Below are 12,998 nucleotides of genomic sequence, written 5' to 3' on the forward strand. Positions count from 1 at the left end.
CCCATTCTAAAGTGTCGCCATTTAGTTTCATGCTCAATAAATAAATCAAAATACATAATAACAAAGCACATTGCTGCTCCTATTTTTCTTTTTTCAACATTGTATCAAAATCAGATTCATCCGAGTCATTTTCACTATCATGCTCCAGTGCAAGCACATCCTCATCCAACAAAATCCCAACCAATCCTAGCGGTGTCTTTTCCTCATCAACTTGCGAAACACTTTCAAGATCAACATCCCACCATAAAGATGGAATCTGCTGATCCTAAAGTCGTAGAGCACTATGCATGACAATTTGGCTTCTCTTCTCATCTAGAGATAAGTCTATTCCTCTTGAGGGAGTGGATAAATGCATATGTAGACAATATCTTCTTTGCACTAGAGGAACTAGGAACTTCTACAAGGAGGTGAGAGACAAGCACCTTTAATTGAGGTGTATCCCTCTTATGCCATGTCCACCATTCAGTACGATCATTCTGTGCCAATATGATTCTATCCAACCTCGCATGTGGTTTACTCAATGTTGGGCCATGAAGTTTTGTGACGTCAAGGAATTGTGTGAAGTATAGAAGCCTCCTCCAAAAACATCATATCAATGGTTTGTGAGAACCCATCTAATACCTCTGGATCATCGCATGGAGGAACCCTTAGTTTTATTTATGCATACCATTTTGAATTTAGAGCATAGGCTGCCATATGAAGCGGGGTATTTATTATTTTTCACTTTTGCGTCACAATGGGCCATGTTTGTTGCTCATATAACCCCAAAGTGCAATCCCTAGCGAAAATTGTTTTCTTTATCTTCCTTAACATACTATCAAATGTCTCACATATCTCTCCAAGATTAGGAGAGTTTGTATCAGCATATCTAATGACATCTATGATGAGAGTGATATTATAGAGCAAAGATATTTAGAAAATGTGAACAGAAAGTTTGAAAGAATAATAAATTTATAATCAGAATTGGAAATTTCAATTTAAGATGAAAATCAGTAATATAAAGAGTCTTAATTTTAATTTTAAAATAAAATCAGCAACTTACCTCATTGTGGTCCACCAGCTATCATCAAGGATCTTTTGCTTGATTGATCTTCCTTTAGGAGAGCTAGAATTAGACCATCGGGTGCATTGTGGATTCACCACGATCAATTATAGAAGCTCATGCACTTCAAGCATCCTCTCCATGAAGATGCAATAAACAGTGTTCCGAGATTTTGCGAGTCCGAGGTAGAGGTGGCCTTTCTGAGGCAAATGGCCTTTGGACTCTAACTCGGCTAAGTCCTGGCAGAGTCCACGTGGACTTGCTGAGTCCAGGGACTCTGCTGAGTCCTGAGCCTAGGACTCTCCCAAATTTAAATTTTTTTTTTTTTAAAAAAGATGGAGATTTCTGGAAGGTGTTTTTTTTGTAGTGTATATTAATTTTGAAAATGATGTTGTGGTATGTTAGAAATTTATTAAGGATTGAATCTTAAATCTTAAATCTTCAACTTTATATTATGTTATTCAATTTTTTTCCTTCAGAAATTCACTGTTATACTTATGTGATCTATGCAAAATTGTGTATTTGTTAAGTAGCTTCTATTTATCTCAATTATTGTTTATTTGATGTTAATTGACTAAATGATGCATGAAAAAATCGTTAAATCCTTAAAAATCTTTGAATTTCATGGGTTTTTCGATTTTTTGAGTCCTTGCCGAGTCCGATTGCCGAGTCTGAGTCCGAGTCCGAGTCGGATTTTGACTTTCCGAGTTAGAGGCGAGTCAGAGTCCCATAACTATGGTAATAAGTGACATACAATAATATATATGATTATTAGGCTCAATGTTATTGGAAAACACATGTAACAATAATTTATTGATTTAATAAAATGAAGTAATTAAAATTCACATACCTTGTCTCAATTGGTTTGAGGAACTCTTTTGAGAAGGACCTAAAAGGAACAAGTGAGGTATGGTGGTTGCAAATGAGCATTTGAGCCTCTCTAGCTTCTAACACCACTTGCTTCATCCAATCTATCTTCCCTATGTTTTTTAATGCATTAGTCAACGCACAAACTCAACAAGGGGTCCAATAAATGTGCCTATAAGAAGCCTCCACCATCAAACTAGTTGATTTGCATACACATTAAATTTGTGATGACTTGTACACCATTAGCAGACCCAAACTTCTCTAAGACATTTCTCAAAATGGTGAATTGGAACTCTGCATCCTTACACTTCCCCAAACAATCTACGACTTCTAGATAATAAGAACTAGCAGGGGATATGACAATGATATTGACAAGTGGTCGATATCTAACGTCAGTCCACCTATCTGTCACAAAACTTGTTCTCACCCAAGTCTGTTTCATATCCTCCAACAACACATTAACCTTGGAGTACTCTTTGTCTAGGAGGGTAGCCTATAGCTTATGATCACCAAGGGGTGTGAATGAGGGACCCATAATGATTATATCTTTTACCATTTGCTTGAAAGAAGAGGAACGAGCAACGTGAAATGTGATAGCATTAGCAAAAAGAAATTTAGCAATGGATGACTCTATCCATTCCCATGCTTGGGCATTTACATTCTTTCAATTATTCCTCCCTTCTCACCACCATTCATCTTCTTCTTTCCTCTTATCTCAATTGGACTATTATTAATAGTGGATGACATAGGCCTTGATGATTGTGCACTTGATAATGAAGGTGATGACATTGCCAAACCTTCTTTCCCCATTTCAACCTTCATGTGTAATTTATGACACACTTCAGTCAAATTTAAACAAACTATAGCCCTATGGCATGAAATACTCAAAAAGTGAAACTTCACTTGTAATGTCCCCTTTTTCGTGACTGTCAACTTTAAGAGGATTATCCTATTTCCAACCCTCATAGGCTAATGGAGTTGTTTAGAGGGTCTAGTTGGTAGAGCCAAAGGCTGATTCCCACTCCCAAGATTTTTTAGATTTTCTTTTCATTTGAGTCGGATTGACCCACTTACTATCTGTAGTAAGTGTCTATTTTGGAAAAGTTATGGTTTCTATCTTTAGCAAGGGCTTGAACAACTTCGTGCTAGTGTTGAGATATAGTATTGTTGAGTGGAACAATTATTTAGAGATGTACTATTTATAGCAAGTCATTATTGAGGAGTTGCTATAATTGGTAGGGGTACCTAGACTAATGGTGTGCAAAGTGATTGGCTCACTTTATAGTTGGCTTAGTTTGAGGGGCTTACTATTTATAGTAATTTAATTATGCCCATGTTTCTATTTTTGGTAGTGTACCTAGACTTGGTATTAGGACATTGTTAGAGTAATAAGGTATTGCTTTATTAATTAAATCATTTTGATTTAATTATTAAGTCACTTATTATCTCTAGTTTACTTGAGCTAAACTTTAGGCATATAATAATTAATTCTTTTATTAATTATTATTATGAAACCTAGGATATTTACCTGTTAAGGTTTTGATCTCTTTTATAAGGATGATCTCTCTTTGTAATTTATCCATTCATCAACAAGAAAGGAAAACAAATGTCATTTAATGATTTAAAATAAAAGCCAATCGGTATCTCACATGAGGGGCATTTAAAGAATTAATTACATAGTTATACAGCCTTGGGGGACAGGTTTGTAGATAGGAGGGACAAAGGGGCCTCCATTTGGGGACCAGAAAGGGGGGGGGTGGGCGCAGATAGCAACGGGGGACGGGTAGGGGGTGTATATACTATATACTATACATGAGGTACTTAAAATGCTAGTTATGAAAAAATGTATAACATTATGACATAAAGATGTGAAACAATAATTAGTAAATTAGAATTACTAAATACTTGAACATTGCATTGAATATGAAAGTGGAGTATTGAACACTGGACAATAAATGTTCAAATTTTAAATATTCAAATCAACAAATGGAAGAGTTCTTAACTTCTATTATATAAATAATAGTCATAGATATCAAAAGTATGAGTATCTCATCATAAAGATGATTACATTGAGTAACATGATACAATGTTCAATCTTTATATATCAAAACAAGTACGAACTACAAAATCAAAATGCCAAGGTCCAAAATGTAGTCCTCTAGTCATCCTTCAGGAGGTCGGCGAACTCATTATCATCGAAACTATTAGACTCTCTAAGCTCAACAGCCATGAAAGGAACATTAGCCAACTCTGCATCTGAAGCATCTTCATCCTCATCAATCTATGGTGGCTCCACCAAATGGCTTTTTTGTTAGTCACTTTTTTTTGGCTGTGACGGAGGATGCACATGCATCCCCTGGAGGGGTCAAAGGACCCGTTTCCATCCCCCTATCCCCTTCAAGGATGTCAGGATATTCCTGTGTCTTTGCTAGAATGACAACGGATGGGTGGCACAGCCAAAATGCTATCACCTTGTCTCCGGAGATGCTGATTAATTATTACTGATGAAATTCAACATCAAAAGAAAATGGGATGTTTAAGTTATGAAAAGTGTGACGAAGAAGCCTCCAGCAATTTGTCTTTGAGGATTATAAGTGTATTTAAGGCAAAGAAAAAACCATAGTAACGAGAATCATGGCGATTCACGTGATTCGATGATTTGATTCAAGCCAAACAACTTTTTGTGAAATGGTGAATCGAATCAGTGATAAAGGGTTTATGAAATAAGTTACTAAATTTCAAGGGATTTTAAAATTTTCTGATTCGTGGCTGATTTGATTCCGATTCATGGCCGATTCGCTATTTGATTCGGCCTTGCCGATTCTGATTCAATTCCGATTCTCGTTACTTTGGAAAAAACCATTCTATTGACATTTGCTTTTGATAATTTTGGCCCTTGGGAGAAGAAAATTGAGCAAGGGTTTGAAGTTTTCATACTTGAAGAATTGAGAATTCTTCTACGTATTTGCACTTTGAATTGTTTGTTCTCTGGCAGTGAATTGTGCCAGCAATGATCTCATCCAGAGATTATGACTGCTTAATTTGGTGATCAAATTGTGAAGAAGATTTAGAGTTTCATCTCTGGTGCAGTTTGCAAGTCAGGGAAATGTTATTTTAATGCAGATAGCAGCTATATGAAGGGCTGCCTTTGGAATTAAAGGCTGATGCTGTAATATTTGAAGGCCATTTTAGTGCTGAGGGTGTGACATTAGTGTCCAGAAAGGCACAGTTTGACAGTTTAGTGCCTCTACTTCGCAATTCACAGCTTTATGTCAAAGAATAATTGTTTCTAGGATAGCTGTGCCTAATATTTGGTGCTCAATAATACATGTTATCGAATTCCTGGTTCACTAGTTGATAAATGAATGTAATTAATTTTCAGAATTGAAATAAAAGGAGAAATTATGCAATGTTGCAAAGATAGTTTGATGTCATGTATTGTAGTATGTTTGCCAAGTCTTTGACAAAATGCCGTGTTGAATATTAAGCCAATTGAAGGATATTACATAGTTGCTTGCAAGTCTGTCTCATTGAAAATTCAGATTATTGGTGAAACAAGCTTTATTAGTTTGCATGCAAAGAGTTTGACAAAATGTCAAACATCTAAAGTTGAAACATTCCAATTTTTGTCAGAGTTAGAACCGCAGGGGTTCTTACATTGCTCTTGTATAGCTGCCTTAATGAGAATTGTGGCGATTCATGTGATTTGATTCAAGCCAAACGATTTTTTGTGAATTGGTGAATTGAATCAGTGATAAAGGGTTTATGAAATAAGTTACTCACTAAATTTCAAGGGTTTTTTAAATTTTCCAATTCGTGGCCAATTTGATTCCAATTCATAGCTGATTCGCGATTCAATTCGGCCTTGCCGATTCCAATACGATTCCGATGCTCGTTACTTTGGAAAAATCCATTCTACCAACATTTGCTTTTGATAATTTTAGCCCTTGGGTGAAGAAAATTGAGCAAGGGTTTGAAGTTTTCATACTTAAAGAATTGAGAATTCTTCTGTGTATTTGCACTTTCAATTGTTTGTTCTCTGGCAGTGAATTGTGCCAGCAATGATCTCATCCAGAGATTATGACTGGAAATTGTGAAGAGGATTTAGAGTTTCATCTCTGGTACAGTTTGCAAGTCAGGGAAGTGTTATTTTAATGCAGATAGCAGCTATATGAAGGGCTGTGTTTGGAATTAAAGGTTGCCATTGTAATATTTGAAGGCAATTTTAGTGCTGAGGGTGTGACATTAGTGTCCAGAAAGGCACAGTTTGACAGTTTAGTGTCTCTACTTTGCAATTCACAGCTTGGTGTCAAAGAATAATTTTTTCTAGGATAGCTATGCCTGATATTTAGAACTCAATAATACATGCTAGCAAATTCCAAGTTTACTAGTTGATAATGAATGTAATTCATTTCCAAAATTGAAATAAAAGGAGAAATTATGCAATGTTGTAAAGATGGTTTGATGTCATGTATTGTAGTATGTTTGCCACGTCTTTGACAAAATGCCGTGTTGAATATTAAGCCAATTGAAGTATATTACATAGTTGCTTGCAAGTCTGTCTCATTGAAAATTCAGATTATTGGTGAAACAAGCTTTATTAGTTTGCATGTAAAGAGGTTGACAAAATGTCAGACATCTGAAGTTGAAACATTCCAAGTTTTGTCTGAGTTAGAACCACAGGGGTTCTTACATCGCTCTTGTATAGCTGCCTTAAAAATCATCATTACAAACATGACAATCCCACACTTTAAGTCCCTTGTGAATTATTTTTCTTTTGAACCCTAGGTGTAACATATTGGAGAAGAGGTTTTTTCCTGACAAACAGGCCCTTTGCATTTTTTCTCATGATTGTTTATGGCCACTAAAACAAATCAGGTTGCTGCTCACTACTAGCTTCGACACTTTGAGTTTGACCTACATTTGGACCACCCATTTCCAATTTTCCCTCACTACTGGTATCCTCACTGCTGCTCATTTTAGTTTTTTTTTGAGATTGAAGAATGGACTGAAACAATGCAAAAAATAAATAAAAATCAAACTATTTCAAGTTTAAGCTTTGAAATAAAATGAAAAATAAAAGCATGGAAGGATCTTTAAATTTACCTCCTCCAAGCTCTTGTTTCCTGAAATGAAAAAATCACTTTCACAGACCCTTGCTTCTGCTCCTTCAATTGAAAACTCAAAATCAAAGCTACTGCTGTGAATGAGAGGATAAATTTGTTATGAATGAGAAATAAAATTAGAAAATGCAATGTATATGCCATGCTTTTGGCCATTTAAGACAAATAGGGAGGAGGAGCCCACAATTTGAGCAGAAAGAAGCCATGTTGGAAAGCCTTTGTTTGACTTATCATAGCTATTCCTGTCAGGGACAGCTGGCGGCCCTGGGGGCAGTTGAGGGATGGCTATGGCGTCCCGGCCGTCCTTGGGATGTACGGCCATTGCCGATGGGTTGGTGATGTCCCCTGCCTGTTCCCCTTTCCTTGAAGTGTCCCCGGTATGGGGACTGGGGTTTACACGCTTGATACCCGTCCTTAGGTAGCACCGGTATTTACTGATAATGGAATGACATAAACACCCTAGACTCAGATTTGATTTCTGTATTCTCTATATGCAGTAATCAGTTATCAATATCATATTCAAATCAGTAATAAGCATATATAGATGATATTCATTATTCTATGTTAAAGAGTCATAATCAACAATGGATCATATGGCACATTGTGCAGACATATAAATATCTACTATGCTATATATAAAGAACTCAAACTACAGTACTGAATCAAGCTCCTGTATATATAATATCTTATGGGCTTCTTAATCTGATTCATTCCTTTGTCTGGTCACTTAATGATATTCTGTTCTCCTTGTTTTCCCTTTCCCTCAATTTGCAATCTGCCTTGAATATTATATATCCTCAAAAGGGGATGAATAAACACCCTTCATACCAAGAGTTGCAACCCTTTAGGCTTTAGTAATGATATGTCTTCTCTTAAAGAATCATTGTAGTTAGAGGCCTTCTTAGTTGCTGTTATTAAGGGCAGTGATTATCAGTTTTTAATCACTCGTTACCAGGTGTGTCCAAGGTTTATAAGCCTTTCCAACTTCAGGCTAGTCATTTTGCGCCTTTCCAAATTATTCAGCGAAGGCTCGCTTCTACTAAAATTATGATTATATGTATTCACTCTATCATATACCAAGAGCATAGAGCTTATTCTTGATAAATATAAAGCTCACACAAGATAATGACAACACTATGCCCAAAGGTTGTCCCCACACATACAAATCGATAGCAGTTAAGGATGTATCAAGAGTAGGAGCTCTCTGTTGCAGGATGATAATTGCAGTTTTCTGTAATTAGGATTGTCAACTTGTATGAAAATTGCTGACTTGTTTAGAGTCTATCAAATATCACATATTATTCAGGCCATAATAATCACGGGAAATGATTAACTCTTTTCGTTCGATATGGTAGAAAACTGTTAAGTCTAAATTAATTAGACAGTTTTATGGCATGTTAAATATCTTGTTTATCTTTCGTTGTGGGGCATGACAATCTGATGCTGTATCCGTATTTGTATTTGTAGCCATGTCAATGAAACTTTGGTTGAATGAAAAGTAGCTTATATTAACCCATTTGGGTCAAACTTGACTGCCGAAACTCTTTGAGCAGGCTCAATTTCAAACCTCCTTGAATTTTGTCTGGTTCTGTTTTCTAATTCTCTGTTTGTTTTTGCTGGGGCATTTTTAGTTTAAGGCCAGTTCCATTGTATTTCCTTGTTGTGTGTTGCCGTAGCCTTTAGAGTTCACTGTTGGCTTTCAGTATGCTGTTGTTTAGGGACACTTATCGTGTTTAACAAAATTTCTAAAAGGACTTGGACGCCTTTCCAAACCTGTTTTACCTTTAATGAAAAATAGTCACAATTTAATAATTTCAGATTCCACTAGAACAACATCAAATGGAAGGGAGCTGGCGCAGCTAGTGGAGTTGGTTTGGGCTGTGGGCTTTCTTCACATAGGTCACGAGTCCAACTCCAAAGCCCAGATTTCACCCAATGCATCTGGCAGGTGGGCTGCTTGGTACATCCCCAGGGATTAGACTTGCCTTAGCTCACCCCAAAATGGGTGCTGGGCTAGGTTGTGAGGATACCCTTTGGCAATATAAACAAAAGCAAAAATCAAATGGAAGGGATAATAGGATACTATATTTACTTTGGAAAGTGAAAAAAAAATGTGAAATTTGAAAAGCCTTTATTCTAGCTAATGTAACAACAAAAGCTTAAGAATCAAGAGATCAGAATTTATATCAAAGTGATTTTGAATTATAGGTGGAGAAAGTGATTGCCCGTGCAATAAAAATTGTAAAGATTTACAAGGGGGAAAGAATATACAAACACCATCACTTGCATCATACAAGATTTAATCAGAAATGCAGTTGCATTTCAAATGTCTTGGTAATTTTCTTACAAATGTTTGTGATATGCGTTTGATTTGACATGGCAACTGCCAGTTACCTATGCTATTCCCATTTTCATTGTTTCATGATTTAATCGCACCCTAGCTGGACCCCTTCAATCACAGCTTAAAACTTTATACAATGAACAATATAAAATATACAATAAATAAACATTGGTGGCTTTGTTAGAGACAACATAGGATGCACCATTAACTAATTAAGTCTATATAATACTGTATACACCATGGATTATAGAGGGCAGCTTGAATTTAGTGGTAAACAAAATAGTTAAATCACATCAAACATTAATAGATCCCATTATTAGAGAAACAGAAGATCTAGAAATCTGAAGAGGTAGAAATCTAACTTTTGGTTATTAGTTTTTTATCGAAGTTCAAAGAATCAATGTGCAGAATTTTACTTTTCGTTTCTCCATAGGCCTATTTTCAGACTTTCCTTGTTCAAGAAATTTCTGTAAAATAGACCGATGAGAAGGAAAATTATGATTTTTTTAGGAATTCAAAATATCACTATATGCTCTAGAATCCAAGCTACAGCATTTGCAATAATATGTAAGAAAATGTTCAACAGAAAAAGTGCGAGGATTAATGTGGATAATCGGACGATTATTTCCTCACTGATTTCTTCATGAATATACCTCACAAGGTTTGTACTGTAATGAACTTTAAACATTTAAATTTAAAAGAGACTCCTTTGACGTTAGTGGCAATTTGATTTATTTCAGCATTCAACTTAGACTGAGACAGGAAGCAGACAAATTTGAAGTCTTAGACTGACAAATATTTTGGTCACTTATGGAGTCATGTGTTTGCCTGATGAAGTCATTTATGTTAAATGAGTAAAATTGGAAATTTTCTGTTTTTGTTTTAAGTGCAAATGGTTATGTTTTCTGGGTAATGCTCCTTATATAATCACTTGACTACATTTTTTTTACATTTATTACTAAAATTGTTGAAGAACCCTTAAGGTTGCCTAGGGTGTAGAAATAAGCATTAGGATTAAAATGTCCTCTCTGTATGTTTCTGCATGGTATTGTCATGGGGATCTTATTATGTAATTGTGGAAATTATCTTTTGAAGAAGTGATTCTAACCATTCTGATTGGTTTATCAGGGATATTACAACATCATTTCCAAGCTTTGTGTTTTATTCTCAAGTTGAAGATGGAGTTGTCAATGAATAGCAACCATGTGCAAAATCCTTACTGCAGAGTTTAAAGAGGCAGCATTAAGTGCAAATACCTATCTGAACTCAAAATCTAGGTTCAACATGTATGAAACTGTTTAAATAAGGATGATGTCCATCCAGTTTAACATGACCAACATTACCTCTGTTCTCATTATATTTCACATGTTTTAGTACAGATTTATCCATTTTTTTAATTATATTTTTTCCCTCCTGTCTATAAGTAGACTGTATCTGGTAGGTTGCATGGTTGTGCCATGTATAGAAGGATGTCCATTGCTTTTTTATTCATTTGAAAATTTGTACAACATGATCTCTGAGGAAAATGTAATCACGCGTGGGAAGTTAGTATGTCTACTGTTCCAAATGCATATGCTCTGTTTTTGTTATCAAAATTATTTTGAAATAAATGGTTCAACTCTTGCCTTGACTGTGTCCTTTTTTTATAAATTCAGTTTTCAAAAACTAAAAGCAGAGTTAAACACATCATACTATATTTAATTATTTTTTCTTGTACAAGGGTAGTGAAAGATTCATGAACCAGTGCCACCAAAATAGGGTTAACCTAATTGGCAAGTACAATGTCCTAAATGAAAGATTAAATCACCAATCAACAAAATGAGTCAAATTCCATTTTCACAGTAAAAATCTGAACAAAACTCCCATATTGTTAACTTCAGCATCATGTTCTTGTAAAACTGAAGTACAGTTGGGGTTTCACCAAATTTCTTCCTCATAAAGTAAGTTTTGTTTCATTGGAGACTTGTAATATCCCATAACTTGGTCACTCTCTAAAATCAAATGCCACAAACTTGTTACATTTCTTCTTCAACGTATCTTGCCTTGCTTCACAAGTGGGAAGCCACATCTTCAAGGAGAAAATCTATATACATAATTGAGAGAATTGTTTCTGACTTATTTTCCTTGTTTGGTTGTCAAGTAGCAATATCATATGCATGAAAAAATATGATTCCCCTTTCCACTTACCTTGATCATAACACTTCAATATTCCCTTTGACATTTCTCTTCCTTATAAGTTCAACAATAGCTGATATATCTCCCATCATGCAATGATATGCAGTCCAATTTGAGCAATTACAACATAGTTACAATTCTTTTGTTTTTAATCAGGGTAAGCAGCGATTGTGAAATGACCAGGCTGTTGAACAAAAGGAAGAACCTGAAAAATAAAAATAAAATTGGGAAACAAGGGCCTTGACCATATACAAAATCTGGCAAAAGACTGGATGAAACTGGTCCAAACAAGCCATAAACAACAAAGAACCAGTACAAACAAGAGAAAGAGGAACAATTACAGCCAAGTTGACAAACAAGACAAGACACAAAAAAGAAAGAGCAGGGACCACTGATATCCCACTTAGACAAACATTGGTAAAGAGGGAGCTAACCTTTCATCCACAACACAAGTATGAGTTTAAGAAGACTGCGGAAAACAATCCAATCAATACGATCATATAAATGCTTGTTACAAGAGGAAGCACGAGAACCCCCACAAAGTCCCCATCAACACTCTAAAATGAAGAATTCGTATAGAGAAATTAAGGTGAATCAGGGAGTGATTTCCCTTTAGGAAGTCTAATAGAAAAATGGTGAGGATGGTTTGAAGTTGAGGGTGGCTCAGTATGCAAGTGGAGGGTACAAGGTTCCGCAATAGAGTCCAGGACATTAGAACTACACCAAAAGAAAGAGACATGCCATCATCCTGAGAGGAATCATTCAAGGAACAATCAAGAGCGTGGATATTTAAAGTGTTCATCATTAGCATTCCACCGCTTCCTAGTAGAGCCTCTGCAATGTGAAATAGGACAATTTGTAGCCAAGTGACCAATGGAGAAGCATCAATGACCTTTGAAAGGGAAGCCATCATAACCAAAAGTTGATCACAAGGCATATCCCCAACATTTAAAACCATGACTCCACGAAGGGGTTCGAAGATGTTAAATATCCACAAGAATGCACACAAATGTGAAGTGTCCATAAATAAAGTGGAATCATCAACTTTCAAGAAACAATTAAATGTTACCAGTAGTCTTGTACCACGAAGGCTCCAAAAACCAGAGGAAGTTTTTGAAGTCAAACCCATTGAGGATGTACATTTAGTGGCTCAATATGAAGATTAAAGTTGACCAAGGTTAATCGAGAGAGAAGGCTCTCCCAAGCTTGCAACTTTCCTAGCACCAAACTTTTGTCCTTTAAAGAGGAAAATGAGGAAATGGAGAAACTTTTAGCATTGGTAAATAGGGCTCAATCTTACCCACCACAAGAGACCTCATGAATCTTGCAGTCATGTAAAGATTGTTAAAAGAAGACCACAAATTGGAGAAACTATTCAAAGAACCCCTTCATTGGTAGAAGTCCCCATTATTCATCATATCTTGGACACAAACCACCATTGAGGATGATT

General features: G+C 35.8%; 1 protein-coding gene across 4 annotated transcripts in view; it reads left to right on the forward strand.

Annotated features, from left to right (window-relative positions):
* Nucleotides 1-11,003, forward strand: part of LOC149565143 (calcineurin B-like protein 3) — a 197,452-nt gene extending 186,449 nt beyond the window's left edge. For all 4 annotated transcript variants that reach the window (XM_089818694.1, XM_089818692.1, XM_089818693.1 and 1 more), the window contains one exon: nucleotides 10,502-11,003. In XM_089818694.1, the coding sequence (XP_089674820.1) occupies nucleotides 10,502-10,571 (70 nt within the window). In that variant the 3' untranslated portion in view covers nucleotides 10,572-11,003. The remainder of the gene's footprint in view (nucleotides 1-10,501) is intronic.
* Nucleotides 11,004-12,998: the final 1,995 nt, after the last annotated feature.

The sequence above is a fragment of the Cupressus sempervirens genome, chromosome 3 (assembly GCF_028749045.1).
Source record: "Cupressus sempervirens isolate cs-2001-9-10 chromosome 3, ASM2874904v1, whole genome shotgun sequence".
Taxonomy (NCBI): domain Eukaryota; kingdom Viridiplantae; phylum Streptophyta; class Pinopsida; order Cupressales; family Cupressaceae; genus Cupressus; species Cupressus sempervirens.